The 27,090-nt window shown below is 40.8% G+C and overlaps 1 protein-coding gene across 1 annotated transcript; it reads left to right on the plus strand.

Annotated features, from left to right (window-relative positions):
* LOC114028097 (sushi domain-containing protein 3-like) lies at nt 1-26,888 on the plus strand. Its single transcript, XM_027842296.1, has 7 exons — nt 1-16; nt 291-389; nt 1,860-2,063; nt 2,160-2,310; nt 6,818-6,994; nt 25,325-25,385; nt 26,319-26,888. The coding sequence occupies exons 1-7, from the start codon at nt 1-3 to the stop codon at nt 26,352-26,354; spliced, it is 744 nt and encodes a 247-aa protein (XP_027698097.1). The 3' UTR covers nt 26,355-26,888.
* Nucleotides 26,889-27,090: the final 202 nt, after the last annotated feature.

The raw sequence follows: 27,090 nt of genomic DNA on the forward strand, positions 1-27,090 counted from the left end.
ATGAATGAAGAGGATGGTGGGCAAGGGGCACAGTCTGATTAATGCTAGTGGGATGTGACTGAACGACTAAACAACAAAAACCATAATCCATAGAGACTGCGGGTCTGGAGAGACAAAATTAAGCCTGCTGAGGGAATGGTTAACTCAGAGGTCTCAGTCAAATCCCCTTAGGGCAGCTTGTTCCGAAACCAAGAAACACAAGAATCCTCTTGTCACCTCCTCCTTCCACAATCCTTTCCCAAGGAATGCGAGGGCTTTTGAACCACAGTCAGTTCTCGGACGGTTTACAGGTAGAACCCTTGAAGCTGCTGCTGGGAAAGGCAGAGACATGAAAAGAGGACTTCTGAAGAACACCAGCCGCGTAACCTGCTTTCAAGGCAATCTTTCAGGTAAGGTTGGAATTCAACTATTTAAGCCTCAGGATCCTCCCCCTGACTGCCTAGTGTGATGAAATTTTGTGGGAGCCCCAAGGGGGACCCTTTCAAACCACAGGGTCTTTTTGAGAGAAGAGAAGGGGAAAGAAAAGAGGAACAGTGTTAGTGATGTTCAAATCTAGGTGGTAGGCAGACAAAGCACCGACTATAAAACAGCTCAAGTTTCGTGGGTTTTAATAAAGGCAGAGACCAACTTTTAGACAACTGGCTGCCCTTAGTTCCGGGCCAGTCACTGAACCAAGAGTTGTGGCAGCTCGGATACAGCTCCCAGATGGACGGGAATGCTGCAAGTGACATACTGACTGGGTAGCGGAAGATCACGGGATTCAGAGACAGAAGAGCCCTGAGAGATCACGAGTCCAACCCCTTATTTCACAGAGGAGGAAATGGAGGCCCAGAAAGGGAAATGGTTAGCCCTAGGTCACACAGTATGCAAATGCAGGTCCTTTACCTCCAAATCCAGCAACCTATATTAGAGAATCACAGAGGTAACAGAACCAATACCAATATATGCCTTTTCCCCTGGAGACAGGGATATTTAAAAGGAGCTATATTGGCTGGGGGTGAAGGTTGGTGGGGAGTGGGAGAGTACATGTTTTAGCCTGTTATGGAGGTAGATAGTTTCATGAAGGAAATAGGGGTTAAAAATGCAAAAAATAGTGGTTTGAATGGGGTAGTAGTAGAGGGGTACTAAAGGCAGGTTGTTCCATGGGGCTCAGATGGTGTGAGGGAGGCTTTCTATTGCTTATGTGGGTCAAATACATTTAAATTTTTTTTGGAGGCAATCGGGGTTAAGTGACTTGCTCAGGGTCACGCAGCTGGTGTCTGAGGCCGAATTTGAACTCAAGTCCTCCTGACTGCAGGGCCGGTGCTCTATCCGCTGCACCAGCCAGCTGCCCCTGCATTTCATTTTTAATGTAAAAACATGAACAGAAAGAAGCTCTCAGTGGCTACCCTGCATGGTAGATGGAAAGGGCACTGGACTTGGAATTAGAAGACCAGGGTTTGAATCTTACTTCTTCCACTTACTATCTGTGTGACTTTGGGCAAGCCACTCACCTTCTCTGGGCCTCAGTTTCCTCATCTGTAAAAAAAGGGGACTGGGCTAAATGATCTTTAAGTTTCCTTCCTTCAGCTCTGGCTTTGTGTGGAACTGCACCTTCAGCAACAGAGCACTTGATGATCTAACAGTAAGTCTTCTACAACACGTGATTTTCTGGAGAGGGTGTTCACTGTATTTATTTCCAGCCTTGGCAACCAGATATAGGAACTTTTAACAACTAGTTATTTTTTTTTAATAGCAAAATCTCAGTGGGTGAAAGAATAAGATGTTCTGTACAGTTGTTTCAATGGGATTTTCCCAGAAAAACTGGGAGGAAGAGTCCCAGCTCTGAGGCTGGTGTCTAATTTTTTCCATCTCCTTAGTCTCTCTAGAAGCCCAGTGCCCCAGGCTCCTCCCTCCTCCTTTTGGCTTCTACAACTTGGAGAAAGGCTCAGGCTGCTCCCCAGGCTCAGTGGTTGTTTTCTCCTGCCAAGTGGGTTATCAGCTCATAGGAAGCAGAACAATGATTTGCCTCTTGGGGGACAATGGTACAATTTGGAGTCATCCTGAACCCCAGTGTGAGGAGGGTAAGAAATATGTCCTGTGGCATCAGACGATGCCATGGCTGGGTTGGCCATGTTGGTGGCACCCTCTCAAGTTTCCTTATGTCGTCTTCATCCCAGGGATCCCCAAGTCGCCTAATCATGGCTCCCAAGGGGCAGTGACTGTCTCTCTCATCAGTGGTGCCATCATCTTCACCGTCTGCATCTCTTTTATCATATGCTGCCTGCGAGAGAAGGGGCTGAGGAGCAGCTCTATGACCACTCAGGCCATGTAAGTATCTCACATTGGGAGAAGTGAGTTCCAGGACATCTAGCAAACTGATCTAAGCCTTTGGGGGTAGAATAATAATAATAACTAGTATTTACATAGACTCTACAGGTTCCCCACCCCTGAGGCCTTGAGACCACATGTGGCCCTCAAGGTCCTTAAGTGCGGCCCTTTGACTGAATCCAAATTGGATTTGAGGACCTAGAGGGCCACATGTGGCCTCGAGGCCGCAGGCTCCCCACTGTTGAATAGAGCCTACTATGTACCAGTAGGGGGCTGCTAGGTGATGAAGTGGATAGAGTACTGGGCCTAGAGTCAGAAAGACTCCTCTTTGTGAGTTCAAATCTGGCCTCAGACACTTACTAGCTGTGTGACCCTGGGCAAATCACTTCACCCTGTTTGCCTCAGTTTCCTTATCTATAAGATGAACTGGAGAAGGAAATGGCAAACCTCTCCAGGATCCTTGCCAAGAAAACCTCAAATGGGGGTCACAAAAGTTGGACACAACTGAAAAATGACTCAACAACAATAACAACTGTGTACTAGGTTTTTCAAATATTATTTCATCCCTCCCAACAACTTAGGTGCTATTATCATCCCTACTTTACAGTTAACGAAACTGAAGCAAACAGAGCTCAAGTGACTTGCAAAGGGTTACATAACTAGTATTTGAGACTGGATTTCAACTCAGGTATTCCAGATTCCATCCTATCCATTGAGTCACCTTGTTGCCTTGAAAGAACTCAGATGCTAGCATTCTTTGGCACAGCAATGGAAGCAGTGATACTATCCTACAACCAGGTGAACAGTTTATAGGAGTTGTCGGGGGAGGGCCCACACAAAAGAGACCAGAGAACTTCATGACTATAAGAAGCACCACAGTGAAAGGTGGAAAAATTGAGCCAAGAACAAGTATGTTACTTCCTCTACCCTTCAACCAAGTTCACAGAATTTCCAGCTCTGAAAAGACCTTTGAAAATTTCTAGTCTTATTCTCTCATTTTATAGGTGAGGAAATTGAGTTTGAGTCCAGAAAGGAGAAACAGCCAGCCCAAAGCTAGCCACATATTAAGTAACAGAACCAGAATTTGCATCTACACCTTCTGACTTCATACTCAGTGTTCCACTGTGCTGCCTCCAGTCTCACTGGATCTTGGACTTTCTGAATATAGCCAGTAATATGAACTCCCAGAGTACACTTCTCTGATATACCCACTGGCTCCAGAGTTAGAGGACCTGGATTCAAATTCTTGTTCTGTTACTTAATAACTGTATGACCTTGGGCAAACCCCTCAACAGGGTAGCTGGGTTCTGCAGTGGATAGAACACTGGGTCTGGAGTCAGAAAGACCCGAATGCAAATCCAGCCTCAGACACTAGCTGTGTGACCTCGGGCAAGTCACTCCACTGTTTGCCTCAGTTTCCTCATCTGTAAAATGAACTGGAGAAGGAAATGGCAAGCTACTCCAGTATCTTTGCCAAGAAAACCCCAAATGGAGTCGTAAAGAAGTCAGACACGACTGGCAAGTGACTAAACGACAACAGATCCCTTTACTTCCCTGGGCTTTGATTTCTTTGTCTGTAAAAGGTGACGGGGATGGATAGGTTAGACTAAACGGCCTCCGGAGTCTCTTCCCACTCCAGAGCTATGATCCTATGACTCCTGGAAACTTTGATAGTTCATCTCATCCTAGGAAGTGTCTTAACTGAAGCCTCAACAAGCCTCAACAGCACCACACAGTGGAGAAATTCAGACCACTCCTCCTCTTCCTCCTCCTCTTTCTCCACTGTTTAGGCGAGACTTTGATGGATTAAGAACAGAACACCAGAGTGGATCAGCTACCTTTAGTTCAGATTTTAAACAAACTCAGACTCCTTCCAATCCTAGTCCCCAGCACTGTCCATGGTCCTGCCCTGCTGAATGATGAAAAGGATTATCAGAATTATATTATAGGTCAGGCAGATCTGATTATAACCACAACATCAGTTGCAACAGCTATACTGATGCGCAGCCACCACCATACATTTCCCACCCATCCATGACTATGGTTCGATTTTTTCAGGTCTCTAATACTGTTTCCATATGTGAAGCCTCAATTCCTTACCATGAGGACTTCAGACATACCCACATCCCACCCAACAAGCTAAGACAAGAAAAAGGAAAGAAATATTGCACCAACTTAACTCCAGAAATTCCAAAGGCTCACTTTGCTGTTTTGGTCATGGAATTACAAATTACAAATCTAGAGCCGGAAGGGGCTTCAGAAACCATTTAGTCCAATACCCTTATTTTACAGATGAGGAAACTGAGGCCCAGAGGTTAAATGACTTGCCCAAGGTAATACAGGAAATAAGCATCAGACTTGGAATTTGAACCTAGGTTCTCTGAATCCAGAACCAGTGTTCTTTCTACTGCAAAGATGTAAGAGGGTCTGCTTATTTCAGTTCAGGATGTGTCTTGGTTTGAACCCTCTACCTTCATCAAGGCAGGCCAAATTCAAGCAATCTTACTTCTCCCTAAGTCCAAAGCCACTTAGCGGTGAACAATGATGCTCTGTGAGAGAAGAAAAAAAATCAAGTAGAAGACCTTTCCATTTTGGTTTGGGTTTCTTCCTCTCTCATCCTCACCCTTCCAAATTAACAAAATGAGGTGAGTAGCTTCTACTGTTTGGGCAAGAGGAAAGTCTGAAGACTGAGGAGGGATCCTGCCCTCCCCACTGGGGTGGTGTGAAGAGGCATTGTCTTCTTCTTGCTCCTTACCATCCCCACCTCACTCCTGAATACACTGGAACATGTTCACCTCCTTAAGTCAAAGAATGTCCCTCACCATAGGGAGGCTTTCAACCAAGTCACCCAAATGGAGGAGATAGTTAACAGATGCTAAGGGAGATGCAATCCCCCAGGCCAGGACAGGCTGGGAAAGCAGAGGCAGCTACTCAAATCAAATTATCTAGCTAGAACCTTCACAGATCCTTGATCTGTCCTTTGGGCCATCCAGGGGACTTTGGGTAAGGCATTCATCTGTGGGGCTTCTATTTGGGAATTCAGCTGAGAATTCCTTGTTTGGAAAGGATTTCAAAGCAATCATCCCAACTTTAGACCATGCAGCACTGGGAAAATGGTCGCAATGAGGGAAGAACCAAGGGCTTCTTAGGATCGTAGCCTTGAACTCACTAGATCAAGGATTCTTAACTTTTTTACGTGTCATGGCTCCCTTTTTTAGTCTGATGAAGCCTATGAATCCTTTCTCAGAATAATGTTTTTAAATGTGTAAAATAAACGTAGGGTTACAAAGGAAACCAATTATGTTAAAATGAAGGTGCAATTTTTCCCATCCAAGTTCATGAACCTCCTGAAATCAACCCACAGGTCCCCTGAGGGATCATTCTGGGAGCAGCATGAGGTTCACCAACTGCAGTTAAGAACATCTGCACTAGAGGCTTACTATGTTAATTTTGCCTATGGAAAGAACAAGAGAGCTCTTACTAGGGAAAACACTGCCTTTCTTTAGGTTAAACATCATCAGTCCATGGGGTTACTGCCACAGAGTCAAAACCACTGTGCCTAGCAACAGCCTCTCATGGTTATTATATCCAAACAACCTGAGATGATCCCCAGCACAAAGATAGCACCATGGTGCTCTGGTCAGAAGGGCTGACTTCAGGCAAAGATGCATGCTAGGCAACATATATATACCTCTTACATTGATGTTTTACTTCTGAGGATTGAGACTGGCAATGGAGAAGGTGGAATCTGGGATAACGGAAAATTCTTTCTGAAATAAGCACTGGACTAGGGACTGGAATACCTGTGTTTAAGTCTTAGCTCTTTCACTTATTAGTGTAGGGATAAACTTGGGCAAAACCACTCTGTATCTCTGGTCCTCAATTGTCTGATCTGTAAAATGAGGATAATAATACTAGGGCTATTTACACCTCACTGGGTATTTGTAAGTCTCAGATGAGTGTGTACATGTGTGTAGAGTGCTTTGCAAACCTACACAAATGCCATTTTTTCCTCATCATCCTTTCTTCCCTGCCCAACCCCATAAGTATTCCATGTTCCTGTCCCCACAATTACCAAGCCTGGGATAGAACAGAAGTAGAACTTCAGAGAGTTCACTTTGTGACTTCTGGTTGGTGGTGTGAGGCACACTTACCCCAAAGTCTACTACTCAGCAATGGCCCTGCTCTACTTCAGAAGCAGACACTCCTCCAAGGAAGGTATGGAAGGAGGCTCCATGCTGCTTTTTTTTCCAAAGTAATATGACAAAACCTTCTGCAAAACCTTTTAGAGCTAGAAAGAAGTTTAGAGATGATCCAATCCAAACCCTTCATTTTAAAGATGAGGGAACCAAGGCCAGGGGAAGTTAAATGAGCAGGCCAAAGTCACCTAGCAAACAGTGGTAAAATTTGGACAAGAACCTCCACCTTCCAATGCAACGCAGTTTCTTTCTGAGACAGCGGACTAGTATCAGGGTTTGCTGTGTTTCGCTTTGGTCTTTCCCTACAGGTATCACCAAGGCAGGATGTCTAACATAGGAAGAAGAGTTGATTCGACTGACCAGGTGCCACAGAGACACAAGGGGGCTGATGGGAAGGACCAGAGACAGAGGGAGAGCCTTCCTACTCAACTAAGCCCCATTGATCCTGGCACCCTTACAATCTGTGACAACTGGGGCTTCCAGAGGTATTATTCTCACCTTGTTCAGGGACACTTTACATCTAGGTAGTATCTCTCCCAGTTAGACATGCACATACCCCAAAACAAATACCTTCATTTAGAAAGCAGAGAGGTACTCTTGGGCTGAACAGTAAAATGAACCAAATTAGACAGCAGAGCCAGCAAAGCAACAGGATCAGTGATATAATCTGTGAATGAGGAAGCAGGCAGTATCTGGGGCCAGCTTTATACCTATACTCCTTCCCATTGTGCTTCCAGATTATCCCCCAGCTCGGTTCCTCACCACAATCCTTGCCACTTTACATTATGTAATTAATGTTCTGACCTATCCCTACATAATCATATACTATATTTCTTGAGTATATTTTTTCCTTTCTGTCTCATATAGAAGCAGCATGGCACAGTGGATAGAGAACTGACCTTTGAACCCCAAAAGACCTAGATTCAAGTACCATTCTGGCTGGGTGACCCTGGGCAAATCACTTATCTCTCAGTGTCATAGTTAACAACCTAAGACAATAAGTGGCAGAGAAGGTGCCAACCTGTATTCTTTCCCTGAATCTTCCCTACATCAATGAAATCACAGGATTTGTCCCTATCCCCTCCCTCACACACAGTTCCTACAGATGGGTTTCATTATGGCATTATAGCATTTAGAGCTTGCAGAACATACAAGATCTTGGGAAAGTTATTTAATCTTTCTAGGGCTCAGTTTCCTCACCTATAAAAATAACTAGGGTGGGTTTAATGATCTCTAAGGTCCCTTACTATTCTATGATCCTATAATCTTGCTCAGTACAATCAGAAGGCTATGCCCGGAGAGGGCAACCTGGGCTCTGGTACCCTGCACCAGCAGAGGATAATGCCTCCTCCTTCCCCATTGCTCAGAGCCACCACCCTAACAAGCAGACAGCTTCTCTTCACCCAGACCAACCTCTACTTTTTGATTAGGGGGACCAGCAACATGTATTGATTTTGCTTAGCAAAAAAAAAAAAAAAAAGAATCACTACTTCTCTAATATCAAAAAGGGCACAGCAAGATCCTGAACCAGGTCTAGGATAGTGAGTGGAAGGGATACAATAAACGCAGAGAAAGTAAGAGCTTATGTTGGAGGTGGGGAGGTAGAAATGGATAGGAAAGTGGTAGAGGAGTATAGCTCCTCTTTATATTATGCAACAAATGTTTTGACCTGTTCCTACATAATTATATACTGTGTTTGTTGGGTATATTTCCTTTTCTCTGTCTCACATAAAGGCAGTATGGCATAAGATGAAATAAGCCTTCAACTCCAGCATCCATTCTCTCTTAGTGCTGAGAAATAGCATTTGAGCCTGAAAGGAAATAGGGCAGGAGACACAGTTCTGTTCATTCTGTCATAGCCATGGACCTGCCTTGGTTGCCCATGGTGGCACAGCTTCCATTTGGTTCATGGTCCCCTATGCCTCATTCCTTTTCGTTCTGCACAGGAGTCAAGAGAGCCTGCCTTGGGCCACTGTGCAGACTTTGGGCTCTGAAGTCCCAGTCTTCACCCCAGTGGTCTTGCAGCAGGGAGCCCTGTCCCCTCCTCCTACCTATATATACCTGCTCCAGTAGCCCAGGGACCTGCCTCTGCTTCTCTCACTCCCACACCGCCACACTCACCTCCCCAGAGAACCTCAGCCAGCCTGTACCTGAGGAAACAGAAGCAGCAGCATGGAGGACAGAGCTCAGGACGAGCAGACCCAGAACAACTTCCCCACACATCCTTTGAGGTATTCTGAGAGCATCATTCAGCTTGATTTTCCTGAATGTCCCTTTCAAGCTTCCCAGTAAGGCATAGGGCAGATATAACAGAGACAGAAAGCCAGTGGGCCTTGCAAAGAGGAAGTGCTCAAGGTCCTCCTACTCTTTCTGGAATCCTCGGCTCAGCTGGTTTCATAACACACTCAAATCACCAACTGGCTCCAAGTACTTCTCTGGGTTTTTGAAATCTTTTATAATCTGAATCCAATGTATGGTTCCATACTGCTAAAATCTTACTCTGCCCTCCACCTCAACTCTATGTTCCAGCTAAACTGATCTTGTGGCCCCACAGGTTTGGTGGGGCCTACCTCCCATCTCTATGCTTTTATACAGGCTTCCTCTCTTACCTGGAATGCTCTCCCTTCTTACCTCTATTTCTCGAGATCCGTAGCTCCCTTCAGGATACACCCGTAATACCACCTGCTACACAAGGCTTTTTCTCATCCTCCATGGGTTTTTAGTGTTCTCTCCCCTCTGCCACCCCCATTATCACTTTGCATTTTACTTTGTACAAATTTTGAATTTACTTATCAGTCTGCAAGGTTGGGTTTTGTTGTTGCTGTTGTTGTTGTCCAGTGAACATAAGTTCCTTGAAAGCAGGGACCATTCTGTTCTAGTCTTTTTATCTGCAACGTCTTGCACACAGGAGGTGCTTTAAAAATATTCGTTGAAATGAATTAAAAAATGCAGCAGTTTGACCCGCAGAAAAGAAGTCTGAGGGGGTGAGGGAGGCAGAGAACCTAAACCCCCAAATCCACAAAGGCATATTATGTAGCTGATTGATGACTGCCATTTTCCTCATGACCACTAAGGGGCTAGACCAGAGGAAGCTGGCTCAAATATAACACAAGCTTTGGAAAGCTTCTCAGCAACATGGAGCAGATGTTGGGATCCTTCCTTGTATATCTTCAGGAGAAGCCCTTACCTGTCTAGGTTAGCTTGGGGAATAATCCTGTCCCGTGATAGGAAAAAGGGCTATTCAGATTAAGGTCCTATTAAGTGAGCCACATTTAAGTTGAGCCGGACAACAGAGACCATTCCAGCCACTTAGTCACTCACCTGTATGCTGCACTGTCCAATCAGAACAAAGCCCACAGAAACAGAATTCAAGTTCACTCTTTAATCTGACTCAATGGGTACCAAAACAGTTGCAAAAAAAAAAAAAAACCCAACAAACAAACAAACAGAAAACCCCTCAATTTTTCCTTCTCAAGCCAGATGTGTTAGCAGAGTAGCAAGACTTTATGAAAAGCTTCCCCGAGGTGCCAATTTGTTGCTGGAGCACTTGGTCAATGAAATTAACTCTGTCCCACCAATTAGAAATTGCTGAACTAAAGCACTGTCCCTACAGCTGCTTCTAACTGCTTCCACTCCAAGGAAGCAGCTTTCCAGACCAGCACCAAATACGTGTACACACACACACACACACACACACACACACACACACACACACACACACACACACACACACCCCTGCTGTGTCTATCATTCTTGGATTCCTCTTTCCCTGCTGCTGCTGCTGCATGTGTTTTTCCTATCTTTAGTAGTTTTCATGACAGCTTGCTGATTCCCAGTGACTCATCTTTCATTTATAAAGTCACAACTCTCCAAATTTCTCCTCTCAAATTGGCAATCACTTTAAAGCCACACCTCTGTCTCCAAGTGCTCATATGATTTCTCATTTTCTTCGATTTGCCCTCTTTAGTGATAAAACAAGTGCCTGTAAATTAAGGGAGCTACTCATCATTCTTTCGCTCTGGAGTCTCCAACAATGTAGTAGTGGGTCTCTTTGGTGCCCTTATAATTTGTGTTTCTTCATACTCCCATTTCTCTATTTTTTAATAAATAAAATATTTCTCTGCCTCTTTATAATATTAAACTGTTCCTATACAAGTGAGACATTAGTCTACATTGTTAATAAAGTGATCCAAGTCCTCAAATCTATACTACAGATGACTTTCTCTCCAGGACTGTCAAAAATCTCGTCTAAAAGCTGTTTTTCCACACACATATCATAGTAGTTTATATCCAAATCAAGTTCATTTTCCATGCATATATAGAAACTGTAGCTGTATTGTCCTTACGGAGCCCAGATTTAATCATCAATGTAGATTATGTAAGAAAAGTATGGAACACATCATTACAGGCTTATAAATTCAGCAACTACCAAATAACTAACAACATATGACCTGATGGCTGAAAGTAGTACATCAAAAGTTTACAACTTTGACAATCATTGTGAATACAAACCTCAAAATATCCTACAAAATTCAACCAACATGCTGTCCTGCAGACCATTATCACTTGCCAAACTGTTGCCCATAATTATCTGGATGTAAACTTAATCCATAAAAACTTAAGAGTGTGCTTAATAAATGTTGCCATACCAAACATATATAATTTCCAAGCTGAACGTAAATGGAAATGTGGGAATAGAATTGAGGTCCATCCTCAGCCATCCAGTCTGCTACTAGAGAAGTGAAGATACTTTCAGTGCATGTACAGAGGATGAATTTATAGCCCAATATTTTTATTCAACCTCAAATAGCAGTTATTTTATCTGCTTTTGCCACTGCCCATAAAATATTGATTATGGTAATTATAATTACGCGTTATATATAATTACATATAATTAAATTACAATTATAATTTATACATCATTTTAAAGTTTATAAAGTGTTTTACATATATATCTTATTTGATCTTCACAACATCCCTGAGAGGTCAGTGTTAATTTTACATTTTACAGATGAGGAAATTAAGGTTGAGACATAAAGTGACTTGCCCAGGGTCACACAGTTAGGTAATATCTGAGGCAGTATTTGAACTCAGGTCTTCCTGAATCCTGGCCCAGTGCTCTATTCACTAAGTTACCTAGCTATCTCCAGAAGAATAACAGCAAGATAGTGACTTGCCCCAAGATTGTTTCTATCTGAACCTCATGGGGAAGACTAAAACAAGATAATACCAAAAATAATAACATGAGGCATCTAGATGGCGCAGTGGATAAAGCACCAGCCCTGGAGTTAGGAGGACCTGAGTTCAAATCCGGCCTTAGACACTTACTAGCTGTGTGACCCTGGGCAAGTCACTTAACCCTGACTGCCTCCAAAAATAAAATAATTATAACTGCTTGCTTTTGTATACAGTTTTGAGATCTACAACGTGTTTTATATGTACGATCTCATTTTACTCTCACAAAATTCTTTTGAGGTAATTGCTAGGATAATCCCCATTTTAGAGATAGGAAATTGAAGTTTAGGTTAAGAGAGTTAAGTGAAGTTCAATGACCTCTTGCCCAGGGGCACATAGCAAGCATTTGGCCGAGTTATGATTTTAACCACAGTCTTTCTAACCCCAAGTCTTGTACTCTATCTTCTATCCCACACTGCCAAAAATTGAAAAATTTCCTTTTACTTTGGAGCCATTTGCCTGTCAGTCAGTCAACAACCATTTATTAAGTACCTTACTATGTGCCAGGAATTGAACTAAGAACTGGGGAAACAAAGAAAGGCAAAAACATGGTAACCCGAAAGGAACTCATATTCTAATGGAGGAGATGACATACAACTAACTATTTACATGCAAAATGTATACAGTGTAAATAGAACATAATATCAGGAGAAGCACAGGAAGTGTCTGGGGGTGGGGAAGGGAATGAGAAAGGCCTCTTGCAAAAGGTGGGATCTGAGCTAAGTCTTGAAGGAAGTCAGAAAAGGAAGAGCTTTCCAAATATGAATGAAGTTGAAGATGGAACATCATGGTAGCACTATATAGGCCTTTGTAGCTAGATGGCAGAGTATGTGGAGGGAAGTAAAGTGTGAGAAGACTGGAAAGGAGAAAAAGGATCAAGTTGTAAAGGTCTTCCAATGCCAAACAGAGTATTTTATATTGTATCCTTGGGGGTGAGAGGAAGTTACTGGAGTTCATTGAGTAGGGGAGTGACATGGTCAGACCACACTTTAGGAAGGCAGTTTTAAGAAAGCAGAAGAATGGATTGGAGTGGGCAGAGACTTGAGGAAGGGAGAGCAATCAGAAGACCCCTGCAATAGTCCAGATGTCCAGTGATGAGGAGGGTCTGCAGCAGAGCAGCAGCTAGATGAGTGCGAAGTTGGAGTCAGAAGAGAACAATGTCTCAGACACCTAGAGGAGAAAGTCAGTCCCCAGGAGAAGCGGCCTATCAACAATTCTAAAGGCTGAAAAGAAGGTTGAAGACCAAGAAAAGGCCATTAGGCTCAGCAATCAAGCAACCACTGGCAACTCTGGAGAGAGAATTTCAGTTGAACGATGAAGTCAGAAGACAAATGGCAGAGAATGTGGAAGAAAGAAGAGAGGAAATGGAGGCTCCTAGTATATATAGATGGCCACCTCAGAGATTTTAGCTTGAGAACATGAGAAGCAATGCAGAATGGTAACTAGGAGAGACGGTCACATTTGCAGAGCACTTAGCAAGAGTGGTCAGGTCACAAGTGAATGGCCGTATTACTCTCCCCTACAGGAGAAGTAAAGCTGTTGCAGGAAGGAGTTAATGCACCAACAAATAGCAGACAAGAGCCAACGACAAGACAAGTTCAGCTGATGAGGCATTCTCAACAGCTTTCTGCTGGGGAAGCCTGAACCAACTTTGGGACAAAGAAGAAACATAACCCAGCAAGGTCAACAACATTAGAGATACTGAGAGGAGAACCATGCTTGGATATACTCACATGCACATTTTACTTCTTCAATGCCAAGATCAGTAATGGATCACATTTTTGGTAACAGGGATAGAGAACGAAGATAAGAGGAGATCCGGTGCCCACAAGCATCAGAACCAGGCTAAGAAGCATTGAAAACCAGCCAGTGTTTCAGAGAAATAACTACCCCCTGTGACTTTGGGTAATTCACTTAACCTTTCTGGGCATTAGTGTCCTCATCTGTAAAATAAGGGGTTCAGATTTAGATGACCTCAAAGGTTCTGTCCAGGTCCAGACCTTCATATGTCTGAACCAGTAGTGTCAAACGCAAATAGAAATGAGGGCCACTCGACTGCACATAAGGATCCCTGCAGGTCCCAGATGGACTTAGAAGACCATAAGAATTTTTATATACATGCATACGTGTGCATGTATATACATATATACACATGTGTATATATGTATACATGTATATGTGTGCATATAAAAATGTATGTACATGTGTTAGATATTGTATTAGAATGTGTTATATTGGTTATAACTAAGTATTAGATATTACATTAGAATATATCATATTAGGACTTGGAAAATCACATGTTTATATGTATATATATGATAAATATAGACACACACATATATATTCTTATTAATACATCATCAACATCATCATACATCAGATAAGAACTATATTTTCATCTAATTCAGGGTGTGCTCAGGAGAATTGTGGACCACAAGCCACCCCGGGCCCTGTGTTTGATACCTCTTATGCGGACATTCTGCAGGCACCGGACCTGCATTATAAATCCAGCTCCTGTTTTAAAAACAAAACAAGACAAGTCAAAGCTAGCAATAGCTAGTGCCTCCAACGGCCTCATGAGGCAAAGAATTAAAGAGAAAGGGGTTATGTGGAACCAGTGAGGACAAGAGATTTGGAGACTTGCCATCCTTCCTCCTGTTCTTTCCTAACTTATTCCTTTCGTTCTTCTCTCTCATCTTTACTCATCTACCAGTAGCCATTTGGAGAGGCTCTCCAAGCTCTTTTGAGACTATTAAATATATACTTTAGGGTAGCACAGGCATGGGGAACCTGCAGCCTCAAGGCCACATGCGGCCCTCTAGGTCCTTGGGCACTCAAGGACCTAGAGGGCTAGACTGAGTCAGTCAAAAGGCCGCACTCAAGGACCTAGAAGGCCACATGTGGCCTTGAGGCCATGGTTTCCCACCCCTGGGATAGTGGAATATATCTACTATTTTTTGCATTTGTTCTGGACGTATGAGCTCATAAGTGAAGGAAGTTCCTGATGTAGAAAGTACCTCCATCTGCAACAAATTTGTAATTTACAGTCTTAGAGAGTTGCCTTGGGCACTAAAAGGTTAAGTGATTTGCCATTGGTCACATAGCTTTTATATGTTAATGTCATAATAAAACCAAATTAGGAGTATATTTCAAAGTTACAAGATTTTGGAAGTAACTCAAATTATACTCCTTACATCAAGTTACTTTACAAAAGTAAACAAATATCTAAAAAGCTTAAGAATAATGACAAGGAAGGGCAGCTAGGTGGCACAATGGATAGGCCACCAGCTCTGGAATCAGGAGGACTTGAGTTCAAATCCAGCCTCAGACACTTACTAGCTGTGTGAGCCCTGGCAAGTCATTTAACCCCGACTGCATTAAAAAAAAAATGACAAGGTTTAGAAGATGAACATGAAGCTGAATTGAACAGGTGTCAGTTATACAGCGTATAATAGGCATTAACAGAAAATAAGTTGTTATTAATGTTTAATAAACAAGTATTTAGTGTCTCCACCTTCCACCTCCTCGTCCCATTGAGAAGAAAAATTAATAACAAATACACATAGTCAAGGAGAACAAATTCTCACATTTGAACCACTGCCATGTCCAAAACTGTCTCATTTTGCAGTTTCAGTTCATCACATCTCTGTCAAGAGGTGAGCTGCATCCTTCTTCAGCAATACTCTAGAATTGTGGTCGGTTACTGTGTTGATCAGAGTTCTTTAGTCTTTGAAAGTTCTTTGCTTTTACAATGTTGCTGTTCCCCAGAGCCTTTCCAGTTCCAAGATCAGTCCTCTCTCCACTACTCCACACTACCTCTGGTTGTTTATTGTTACCAGAATCAAAGGCTACCTATCACCCTAGAAACAGACTAGAAGACAATTAAAAAAAAAAAAAAGGTATGATGCAAGGTCATGGAATTCGATACTTTTGAACCTCAAAAAAACCTTTGAGTTGAGAACATCTGCCACAGCTTGTAATTTATTTTTCTGAATACTTGATGCTTACGATAGTTAGACATGCTGTCTCATTCTGTAACATTGCTCAATATTACCTAACAAACATGAGTTATGCTCATCTTGAATAATGTCGATCTGAATGGAAAATGTTCCAGCTAGTTTATTATCACTGAAGTTTTTCTCAATTAACTTGTTGGTACTGCTGCTGTTTTGGCTAGGAGGATTTTTGATTTTCTGTTTTCATTTTCTTTCTTTCTTTTTTTCTTTTTTCTTTTTTTGGTAGTGGGCTAAGAATATTCCCCTGTTATTTCTGTTTCTCTGTCATTACACAAAGCCTATATGTATACACACAAGATCCAAAGTAGAGTAGTGCCTCACCTTACCTATGGCCTTCTGTACTTTCCAGATCCCAGGTTTACCTCCTTACAATGTAAAGAGTTATTTTTGCATAAAAGGCCTTTTGGCTGAGTTCAAGTTTTACAGAACAAATCCTTTTATTAAGGGGATTTATTCTGTGAAGTTTGGATTCAGTCAAAGGGCCACACTTGAGGACCTTGAGGGCCACGTGTGGCCTCGAGGTCACAGGTTCCCCACCCCTGAATAAGTCTTCCAATATTTCTCTGAAATGCCCCCTTTCCTAATTTCTTATTTTTGCAATAATATTCTATTACTTTCATATACCATGATCTGTCTGTTCAACCATTACCCAACTGATAGATACCCACCCCCTTAGCCTTCAGTTCTTTACTACAACAACAACAACAAAGCTGCCTTAAACATTTCTGTGCATGCGAGTCTTTTTCTTCTTTCTTTGATCTCTTTTGGATTTAGGCATAATAATGTTCAACGGACATGCATACTTCAGTGCTTTGGGGGCATAGTTCCAAAGTGCTTCTAGAATGGCTAGAGAACATCACAATTCCACTAAGTATTATTGTGTTCCTCCTTTCTTTTTTCTTTCCATCGCCCCTCCAAAAACTGTCATTTTCATTTTTAGTCACCTTTGCCAATTTGATCAGTGTGAAATGGAACCTCAGACATGTTTCAAATTATATTTCTCAAATTATTAATATTTGCAGCACTTTTTTCATATGGTTATCTTGGATTTCTTCTTTTGAGAAACTGCCTGTTCATAACTTTTGACAATATATCTATTGGAAAACGATTCTGTCTCTGACATACCTCCTCAGCCTCCAAATCCTAACCTAATGCCCAAGCCACAAGAGCTTCCAGACTCTTCCTAGCTGATGCTCCAAAAACTCCTTGTTTGACCACAATGGAAAGTGGTCAAGGTCTTCAGAAAACAAAAAATGATGGCAGAAAACAGATGCATGCCAAGCATTCTGTTAAGCTTACAGCACCATAAAAATGGCGGTCATTATTTTTATTACAAGTGGTTAATGGATGGTTGGTTTAGTTTCATTGCTAAGAACACTGCCTTAAGAAGTCAAGTTTATGTGCATACCCTTTGACCCAGCAATAGCACCTCTAGGGCTATATCCCAAAGAGATCATACAAATGGGAAAAGGACCCACATGTACAAAAATATTCATAGCAGCTCTTTTTGTGGTGGCAAAGAATTGGAAATTGAGAGGATGCCCATTAATTGGGGAATGGCTGAGCAAGTTGTGCTGTAAGATGAACAGGCAGACTTCACAAAAACCTGGAAAGACTTGTATGGTCTGATGCAGCGTGAAGTGAGCAGAACCAAGAAAATGTTGTACACAATAACAGCCACGTTGTGTGATGACTAATATTGATAAACAACCCTACCAAGGGTCTAAGGTACAAGGATCTAAGACATCTCCAAAGGCCTCATGATGGAAAATGCTATCCACATCCAAAAAAAGAACTATGGAAGTTGAATTGCTATTTTTTTTCTTCTTCTGTTGAGTTTTGTTTCCTCTTTCTGATGGTTCCTCCTATTGGTTCTAATTTTACTTACAACATCACTAATGTGAAAATATGTTTAACAGGAATGTAAACATACAGCCTGTAACAGATTGTGTGCTGTCTTGGGAAGGGTGGTGGGGAGGAAGGGGGAGAAAAATTTTAAACTCAAAAGCATATGGAAGTAATTATTGATAAATCAAAATAAGTTAATAAAAAATAAAAAAGAAGCCAAGTTCATAGATTTAATCTCTGCTTGTGCCAATCAGCTTCTATCTGTTCTCTAGTCACTTTTCTAGTAAAAGTATACCACACAAGGAGAAGAAAATGAGAGTATGAAGCAGTTCAGTTCAAATCCATCACCACTACTAATACAAATACTCTGAGGTAATATTCCAAAGTAATGCCACTTTCATTTGGGACATTAAAATAATGTTGCGATAGGAATGATCATGATTAAAAAGACATTGGTCTCTTAGTGAAATGTAATCCACTTCCTCAAGAGTACTACTAATAACAGAAAATCAGATTTAATATAAGTCCGCAGTTTTTAGCATGAATTCATATTTTAACCTAGATAGGTGGTAATTATAGAAAAAACAAGAGTTAATGGAAAACAGGAAATAACAAAGATGGGGAGAAATTTGCTTTGTCTCTCAAGAAAAAAGTGAAGATGATTGCAGATCAAAGCAGAAAAATATAAAGAAAAAATTTGAAGATACAAAGATAAATTATATGTAAAGTGTATGTAAAATGTATAACATATGTAAATTATATATATTAAGTATAAAGATTAAGCCTATAATATTCTTATAGGCTTATAGTTCTGAGAGAACTGAGAATGTTTTCACCTGGAAACATTTAAGAATGAGCAACATTTATGATGATGAGGTAGGTAGGCAGCTAGTTAGATAGAATTGCAATGGATAGAGTGCTGAGCCTAGACTCAGGAAGACTCCTCTTTGTGAGTGGCCTCAGACACTTACCAGCTGTGTGACTCTAGGCAAGTCATTCAACACTGTTTGCCTCAGCTCTTCATCTGCAAAATGAGCTGGAAAAGGAAATGGCAAACCACTCCTGCATCCTTGCCAAGGAAAGCCCGAATGTGGTCATGAAGAGTTGGACACAACTGACAAATGACTCAACAAACATTTATGGTGAGAGACAGCATAACATAATGGATAAAGGGTCCTCCTTATCTTCAAGAAGACTTAGGTTCAAGTCTTTCTTCCAGCACACATTAGCTGTGTAGCATGGGTAGATCACTTAACCTTAGTGCTCCAGCCAACTTTCTGATTCTAAGTTAGAGATGAGTTGCACAATTGACATTGATTGAAGGAATTTCACAGAGTTCCTTAGATAGATGAAATAATAGGCCTTGACAAAATAAAAACACTCAAACTATTCATTTACCTTCATTTTAGGTGATGCAGTAGATAGCTGAGGATGCAGAGGGAAAAAATGAAATAGCCCCCAACCTCAAGAAAATTACATTCTATTGAGGGAGACAGCATGTACATATATCTGCATAGGTGGTACATTGAATAGAGTTCTGGACTTGGAATCAGGAAGATGTGAGTTCAAATTCTGCCTCACATACTAACTGTATGACCCTAGGAAATTCACTTTAACTCTGTCAGTCTCAGTTTCCTCGAGTAAAATGTGGATAATATAAGCACCTACATCACAGGGTTGTTATGAGGATCAATTGAAAACATATGTAAAGTACTTTTCAAACCTTAAAGCACTCCATCACTGTTTACTACTACTATGACCACCACCACCACCACTACTACTATTTAGTTTGGTTCCAGTTTTTCTGGAGGCAGGAGGAGAGAATAGTTCCTGGAAACCCTTTCTCAGTCCAGGGAAACAATTTACTAGCTGTCCAATTTATCTGGACACAGCTAACCCTGGCTTCCACAGTCTTCATCATAGTTGCTCGTCACTATGTACTCAAGCTTCAAGCAAGCCATAAACACTTATTCAGTTCTTACTATGAGTCAAATATCATGCTAGGTGCTGAGGATATAGAGAAAAAACGTAAAACAGTTCCTGCTCTCAAGGAGCTTACATTTAATCGAGGGAAACTACCGTGTCAGTATATGAGCGGAACAGTGCATAGTGTTAGACTTGGAGTCAAGAAGATCTGACATGAAATCAGTCTACAAATACTTCCTAACTGTATAAGCTGGGGCAAGTCACTAAATTCCTTCCACTTCAGTTTATTCTATTTGTAAAACAGGAATAATAACAGCACCTACCCCCAAGTAGTTGTGAGGATAAAATGAGACAATATTTGGAAAACATCAGAAACCTTAAAGAGCTATATAAATGCTAACTATTATTATACTACAAAATAAAGACAAAATAATGTTTTCTTGTAGGAGAGACAGTATCAGATGGGGGGGTGGGGGTGGAGACAGGATCAGGAAAAACCTGATGTAAAAGATTTTGCTTGAAACAAGCTTTGAAGGAAACTAGAGATTCTAAGAAATGGAGATAAAGAAGAGTGCCTTCCAAGCATGTCCAACAGCCCAGGAGATGGAGTGTAGTGTGAGAACGGCAAGAATGCCCAGTTTGACTGGACCATGTAGTACAGAAGGGGAGAAATGTAGATGGAGCTTGGAAAGGAAGATTGGGGTCAAGTTGTAATGGGTATTAAATGCTGAATAGTGGAAGGTGGATTTGACCCTAGAGGTCATAAGGAACCACTGAAGCTTACCTAGTGCTGGAGTAACATGGTGAGATCTGTGCCTTAGTAGCGTCATCTTGGCAGCTGTGTGGAAAATGGATTTGAATGGGAAAAGGCTTGAACCAGGCAGACAAGTTAAGAAGTGCCTGCAATTGTCCAGGTCAAAAGTGATGAGAAGCAAGTAATATCAACTAGGTGGGGATGGTGGGAGCACAGAGAAAGGGGTGGATGTAATTTCAATTTCCTTCATTTCAACAACAATTTAAGTGCCTATATATCACTATGCTAGTACTGGAAATATAAAGATGAAAAGCACAACAGTCCCTGCTGTAAGTAGTTTATAATCTGGTTTTTTTTGTTTATTTTATTTTTTTGCGAGGCAATTGGGGTTGTGACCTGCCCAGAGTCACACAGCTAGTAAGTGTGAAGTGTTTGGTCTGAGGCCGGATTTGACTCAGGTCCTCTTGTCTCCAGGGCCGGTGCTCTATCCACTACGCTACCCACTGCCCCACCCACTGCCCCCAGTAGTTCATAACCTGATAGGTGATTATTGTCATAGAAAGGAAAAATCATTGGTTTGGGAGTACCGAAGTTCAAACTCTCCTTTCTATCTGTGTTGTGTGACCTTACACAAGTCACAACTTCTGAGGGCCTCAGTTTCCTCATCTGTAAAATTAGGGGTTGGATTTGATAGGCTCTGAGGTTCATTTTTGGCTCAAAATCTATGCTCTTGATTCCTATATAAGAGATTCTAATCCTAAAAGAGGTGTTGCTAAAAGGAAATTTCAGGGAAATACCAGAGCTGCTAGTCACAGCCAAGAACAAAAGCTTTTACAAAATTTGCTTTAAGGGTAATTATTTGAAGTTTTCATCTCAGTAGTTTGATGTTATCCAGATTCCAGAAAGCTGACTTTCCTTCAGAAAAGTGTTTAATATCAGAATTAACATTTTGGAAAGCCCTCAGGCAGATGGTCCTTTGGTAGGAAAACTGGTAGTTCCACACTCAGCAAAGCTGAACACACTACACTGTGTTCCACAATTTTGTAAACGTTTGTACAAATACTTCCCGGCTGATACCTGAAGGAATGAATTGGCCATTAGCCCTGGCATTTTGCTTCACCTTTCAGTCTCAGAGATCAGTCTGGAACCAACCCAGTTTGAAATTTCCCTGAAATGACCTGGGAAAATCATTTAACTGGGAAGACAAGGGAACACTGCAACACACTGCAGTTTTATTTTTAAAATTACTATGAAAGATGTTTCAGCTTGCACTCAAAATGCAAACAATGAGCCAGCTAGTCTAAACCTTACATGTCAACCTCATGGCCTAGCTTTCACAGCTGCTGCTTAAGAGAATACCAAGACTAGGCTAATCAGGGAATGAAAATGGAGGAAAGGAAAATGTATGAGGACTGGGAATGGATTTTTGTGGGATGTGTAATCAATGGCTATTCAATGTCATTACTGGCAATTTCCTGCTTCACTAGGAGAGCTGGGAGCCAGATTTCATCATCTCCACACTTGGCCCAAACTTTACACTTTTTATTGTGGTTTGCCCACATCAGCAGCACCTTATTCTCACTCAGCTTCTTCTCTGGGTCTGGAAAGCAGCATGGAATTAGGTACTCATTTAAGTAAACTTAAGGCTTAACTGGACTTTAGAAAAATTGGTTCTTTTGATTCTCTTCTTAAAAGACAAGAAAAGATTAAAAAAGATTCTATTCTTAAAAGACAAGAGTAGCAAGCATCCTCCTTGTCCCAGAAACAGAGGAAAAAAGTGAAATGATTTATTCCATAGGTCAAATTCCATGATGACATTATGCCCTTTCTAAATCCTTTTGCTCTTTCAAATACTGTTCAAAGCAAAAATTAGGGCCTAGAAATTTTAAGGTACACATAACCTTTCATTGCAATCATAAGGTTGCAATGAGATTTAACTTATACTTTGTTCTTTAATGTTATTTAATTATTCATCTTGAAGCTGGTACATGACATATTCTTCCACTGGTTTAAAAAAAAAAGTTTTCCTGAAAGTTGATCAGACAGTATATTATTCTGGTCGTTCTGGGACCTGAGTTTCAATCCTGGTTCTGCTCTTATCTTCCTATGACTCCAGGAAAATCACTTCATCTTCTATCTCTCATTTTTCTTATCCCTAAAATAGTCACCCTACAGGGATATTCTCTCATTCATCTTTGATGTGATATCACTTTATTCTTGAAAAAGTGCCTTGGAGGAAACTGACATTAACATGAGGATACAAATAGCCTTTACTCGCTGCTTTATAGGTGGAGGGAGGGAAATAAGATCTTGATGGGAGAGAAGCACCATGTGGTAGAAAGACCATAAGTAATATAATGTTATTGAGCCATAAGAAATGACAGAAGGGATAGACACAGGGATATCTGGGAAGACTGGTATAAACTGATGAAGAGTAAAGCAAGTAGAACCAGAACAATGTATACAATGACTTCAACACTGTAAAAGAAAACAACTTTGAAAAACAAGAACTGATCAATTCAATGAGCAATCATGGCTACAGAAGACTAAGGATGAAATATGCTTCCCACTACTTGGCAAAGAGGCAATGGACTGTAGACTCAGAATAAGGCATACACTTTTAGACACGACTAAAGTGTCAATCTGTTTTGCTTGTCTATACTTGGTTGTTAAAAGGGAAAGCTTTTACTTATTTGGGGGTGGGTGGAGTTGTGGTGGGGAGTGAGATTATTGCCAAAACAGGGAGGTGAGGAGAAAAGATTGTTCATGAAGCATTTTAAAAACACACAGAAGAAAACAGAAGGAAGTGCAGATGGGGACACAGATAAACAGGACAATGTTGGTACTAGTACATTAAATTTAATATCTTCTAACCCTGCATTGCCATGGAGATGAGACATACTCAAGCAGATGTTATTCAAAGACCACTAGTTAAGTGACATTTTCATACAGAGACTCCTAGGACTGTTTTATGAAGATTTCTGGGAGGAGCTGGCAGAAGGGTAACTGAGAGGTTAAGTTCAAGTTAAGAAGATGGGCCTCCATCTTGAGATCACCTGTACAAACAAGGGTTGAGCAACACTGAATAACCTGGCATGAGTCTCCCAGTTCTCCCCTTGTGACACTGTTGCTTTACCATTGTTGCTGTTGCTTCACACAGTCAGTGTGATGCTGTGATTGGTGGATAGAAGTGGAGTTGATAAAACAAATGAGGAGGGCCATGGTTGGCGTGCTAATCAAAGCAGCCCCCAGAGATCATTCCTTCCTCTTCCCTTCTGTTACAGGAGTGGCAGCAACTCCCATTCATTATTCTACTTGCCCAGAGTTTTCCTTGTTGTGTGATTAATGATAGCAATACAGGCATGGATTTGGGGAAGAATTAGTGTGCAGAGAGACAGAAAGAAGTATTTCACTTCTGTTAAGACACAGAAAGGTGGCATAGATAATATTTCACCCCAGGTGTCATAAATAGACTATAGACACATTGAGATAGTATTCTTAAACCAGTTCAAGTTTTAGATGGAGAAACTTCAAGTGGAAATCAATAATCTAACATGAATTAAAAGCCCTACATAGAAGAAATATAAATGCTTGAAACGAAGGTGAGCCAAAGGACACAGGAATAGGGACTCATCGACCAAGAATACCTCAATGGCCCCCTTGCATCTTTTACCAGTGTTTACATGTGGTCCTTACTGCACACAACCTGGCCTTGCCCAACTTTTCCTTGAGAACTTAACCTCAGAAGTATTCGTTTTTTGTAGATCATCTAAGACTGGTGGTAACTTTTACCCTACACAGCTGGCCTTTGTATATGGAAAATATTTATATTAATTATGTTTTATCAAGTTCACAATTTTAAGAAAAGAAAATTTGGGAAAAAAAGGAAAAAAAAAAAGAGCACTGGAGTGGTGACCAAAAGATCTGCACTGTAATATTTACCCTACTGTTAAATATATATGTGACCTTGAGCAAGTCAGTCACAGGTATCTCGTAAAACAAAGAAAGGGACTGGACTAGATGATTTCAAAGGTTCCTTCCTATTTGGCACTTTGGAATCCCAGTTGCTGTTGCTGCCAGAGAAGAGAGAATCCTAAAATTTCCAGTTTGGAAGCAGCTTCAGCAAAAATCTAATCCAACCTCTCCATTCTCCCTAGACTATAATTGCCAATCATTCAACCACTGCTTAGATACCACCCTCTGAGATTCTTGTAAAAGTGAGGCATGCTGGTGACTGACTGGCTGTGAGAATGAATGTTTCTAAACGTTTACTTCACGTGTTTTGGTTTGGCAGAATGGTTAAGGTACATGTGCATATGCATGTGGAGTTAGGAGATATACTCATATAAGGGTATTGGCAAGGAGTATCAGATCCCTATCCTAGTTTAAAAATGTCTCTCTTCACAAAGCCTATTAATTAGGGATTCATTTGAGCTAGTAACTTTATTTGGGGATGAAAATACTCAAGAGAGTAATAACTTTTAGTAATTCATACTGTAGTCTCAATTACTTTAACCAGAACATTTAGCTAGAACAAACTCAATAAATGGGAATTCTGATTGGGATGAAAAAAGGAGAGTAATTTTAGAGTATGAAGTTCTTGGAAGATAGCAGGCACTTGTGAAGTCAGATGTATTAAGGACTGGCAGCATAAGGGAGGAAAAAGAACGAAGGAGGAAATGTGTATGAGTTGATGTGGGGGCGGGGGGGAGTAGGCCAGTTCTCTCTTTCCAGGTGAAACCACAAGAGATAATATGGTACAGTTGGAGGTATGTTGGATTTTAAGTCAGAGGCTCTGGAATCAAATCTCATGTCTGCCTGTAAGACCTTGGGCAAGTCACTTAACCTCTATAGGCCTCTAAATGAGGAGTTTGGATTAGATTGCCCCTTTTAGCTCTAAAGCTATAACCCCAGGTTCCCCACCACCACCTTCCTTAGCACTTTTATTATAAATACTTAGGGATCACAGTATCATAAAATATTAGAGCTGGAAAGAATGTGGGAGATCTGGTTCAATCTCTTCATTCTATTCAAAGGAAATCGAGGCCAAAGAAGTTAAAAGAAATTACCCAAGATCCTACACTGTCAGTGGCAGAGGTAAGCCCCAAATTCAGTTTCAAGTTCAGCGCTTTTTACTACATACTATGCTTGATTTCTTCACTTATTCAAAACTACCATTGTCACTATACCCTAAGTTCTCAAACTTTTGATTCTCAGGACCCCTTTACATTCATCAATTATTGAGAACTCTCACCCCACAAAGCTTTCATGTGTTTTATAGCTACCAATATTCACGATATTAGAAATTAAAACATCTTAGTATTATTAGGAAAAGTTCTGACTTCTCATATCCCTTGGAAGGGTTTCAGGTACCGCTAGGGTGCCACTTATCTGGTACATTTAGTGATGTGCTGGAGCCAGCTGCAAATCAGCGGCCAACTGTTAAATTATTAGCGTAAGCATTTACAGTTCAGAAATCAGCAAATGCTACAAATTTAATATATTGTTTTGTTGATTGAGATTCTAGGCTCCAGACCTAAGAGAGTGATGGAGAAAATGTGAATGATGGAGATTAAACTTAAAAGTATATTATGGTGTTGTTTTTTAAGTGAGCCAGTTAAATCTTTACCAGCATACCCATGGTTGCACCACACAAATGCATGTGCCCCTGTACAGTACTTAATTTTATAACCACTTAGGAATGCATTCCTTCTAAAAATCAAAGTATATCTATATATCTTATTACTTGTTTTTAAGTCCAAGACTATTCTTCTGAGGTACCTAGTATCATCATGTTTGCCAAAAGACTGTTAGACACACTTGCAACTTGTGGGTAAAATACAGTAACACATACATGTCCCACTCCCATCCCTACTTGGAATCACAGTCATTCTTAAAATGAGCACAACTAAGGATTTCTTTAATCCCCAGTGTAGTCCTTTTTAGCTCTTAATTCCAAAATGGAATGGGATAAGACTTATTTAAAGAAGAAGAGATGTTAATATTCCTCCCAATTTTTTTTAACTACAGGAGAACAGAAGTGCCATGAAGAGAATGGGACTATGAGAGAAGGAATTCTTTACCACCATTTAGAAAAAAAAAATCTGAAAAATTTACTGCAAACACCAAAAACACAACCCGTCCTTCCTCCCAACACACATACATACATAGATGCAGCAGAAAAAAAAAATTTGGCACAACTAAACAGAAAAGTTTAAAGAAAAAAAATTTGGTAATTTTGCTTGGTAGAGGCAATATAATTTATCAGCAGAAAAGATTAACAGTCAAGTTCATCCTTAACAAAGTTCTGGTACTACTATTGCTATGCCAAACAGAAAGAAAGCTTTAATTGGTTAACTCTGAGGTGATCTATCTATAGTTCGCAATCCATGAGCAACCTCTCTTATAAGCCCAATGCACTTGAAATACCTTACTTCTCACACTGATTTCATCCTTATCATTTTTTTTTCTTCTACCTTTAAAAATCCACCCAGGTCTCAAAGTAATGGCAAAGTCATCATGAGCCTAACCCCTTTTTCCAGCTAGTATTTCCCTCCCCTTTTTTTGGTGGACCAACTTTTTAAATGGATAAAATCTGTAGTAGCCTCCATTTCCTCATCATCAATTTGACAAAATATTTACAAAGGGTCTACTAGGAGCACAGAGAAGACAAAAAAAAAAAATCAGTTGTTGCCCTCAAAGATCTTACAGTACTTTCCTTCCATCTGGTTCCTATTTCTAATACTGCATTGAAATTACCTTAAGGTCAGATTTCTCCTCGATGAAATCTCAATATTTTTTT

This window comes from Vombatus ursinus, unplaced genomic scaffold (assembly GCF_900497805.2).
Source record: "Vombatus ursinus unplaced genomic scaffold, bare-nosed wombat genome assembly UNPS02014870.1, whole genome shotgun sequence".
In the NCBI taxonomy this organism is placed as follows: Eukaryota; Metazoa; Chordata; class Mammalia; order Diprotodontia; family Vombatidae; genus Vombatus; species Vombatus ursinus.

What these genes read in the sequence shown, in the direction of transcription:
- LOC114028097 (XM_027842296.1), top strand. An exon ending in TGAACCCCAGTGTGAGGAGG is followed by an intron (nt 2,064 to 2,159) that starts GTAAGAAATATG and finishes TCTTCATCCCAG; the next exon opens with GGATCCCCAAGTCGCCTAAT. An exon ending in CTACACTGTCAGTGGCAGAG is followed by an intron (nt 25,386 to 26,318) that starts GTAAGCCCCAAA and finishes TTTTAACTACAG; the next exon opens with GAGAACAGAAGTGCCATGAA.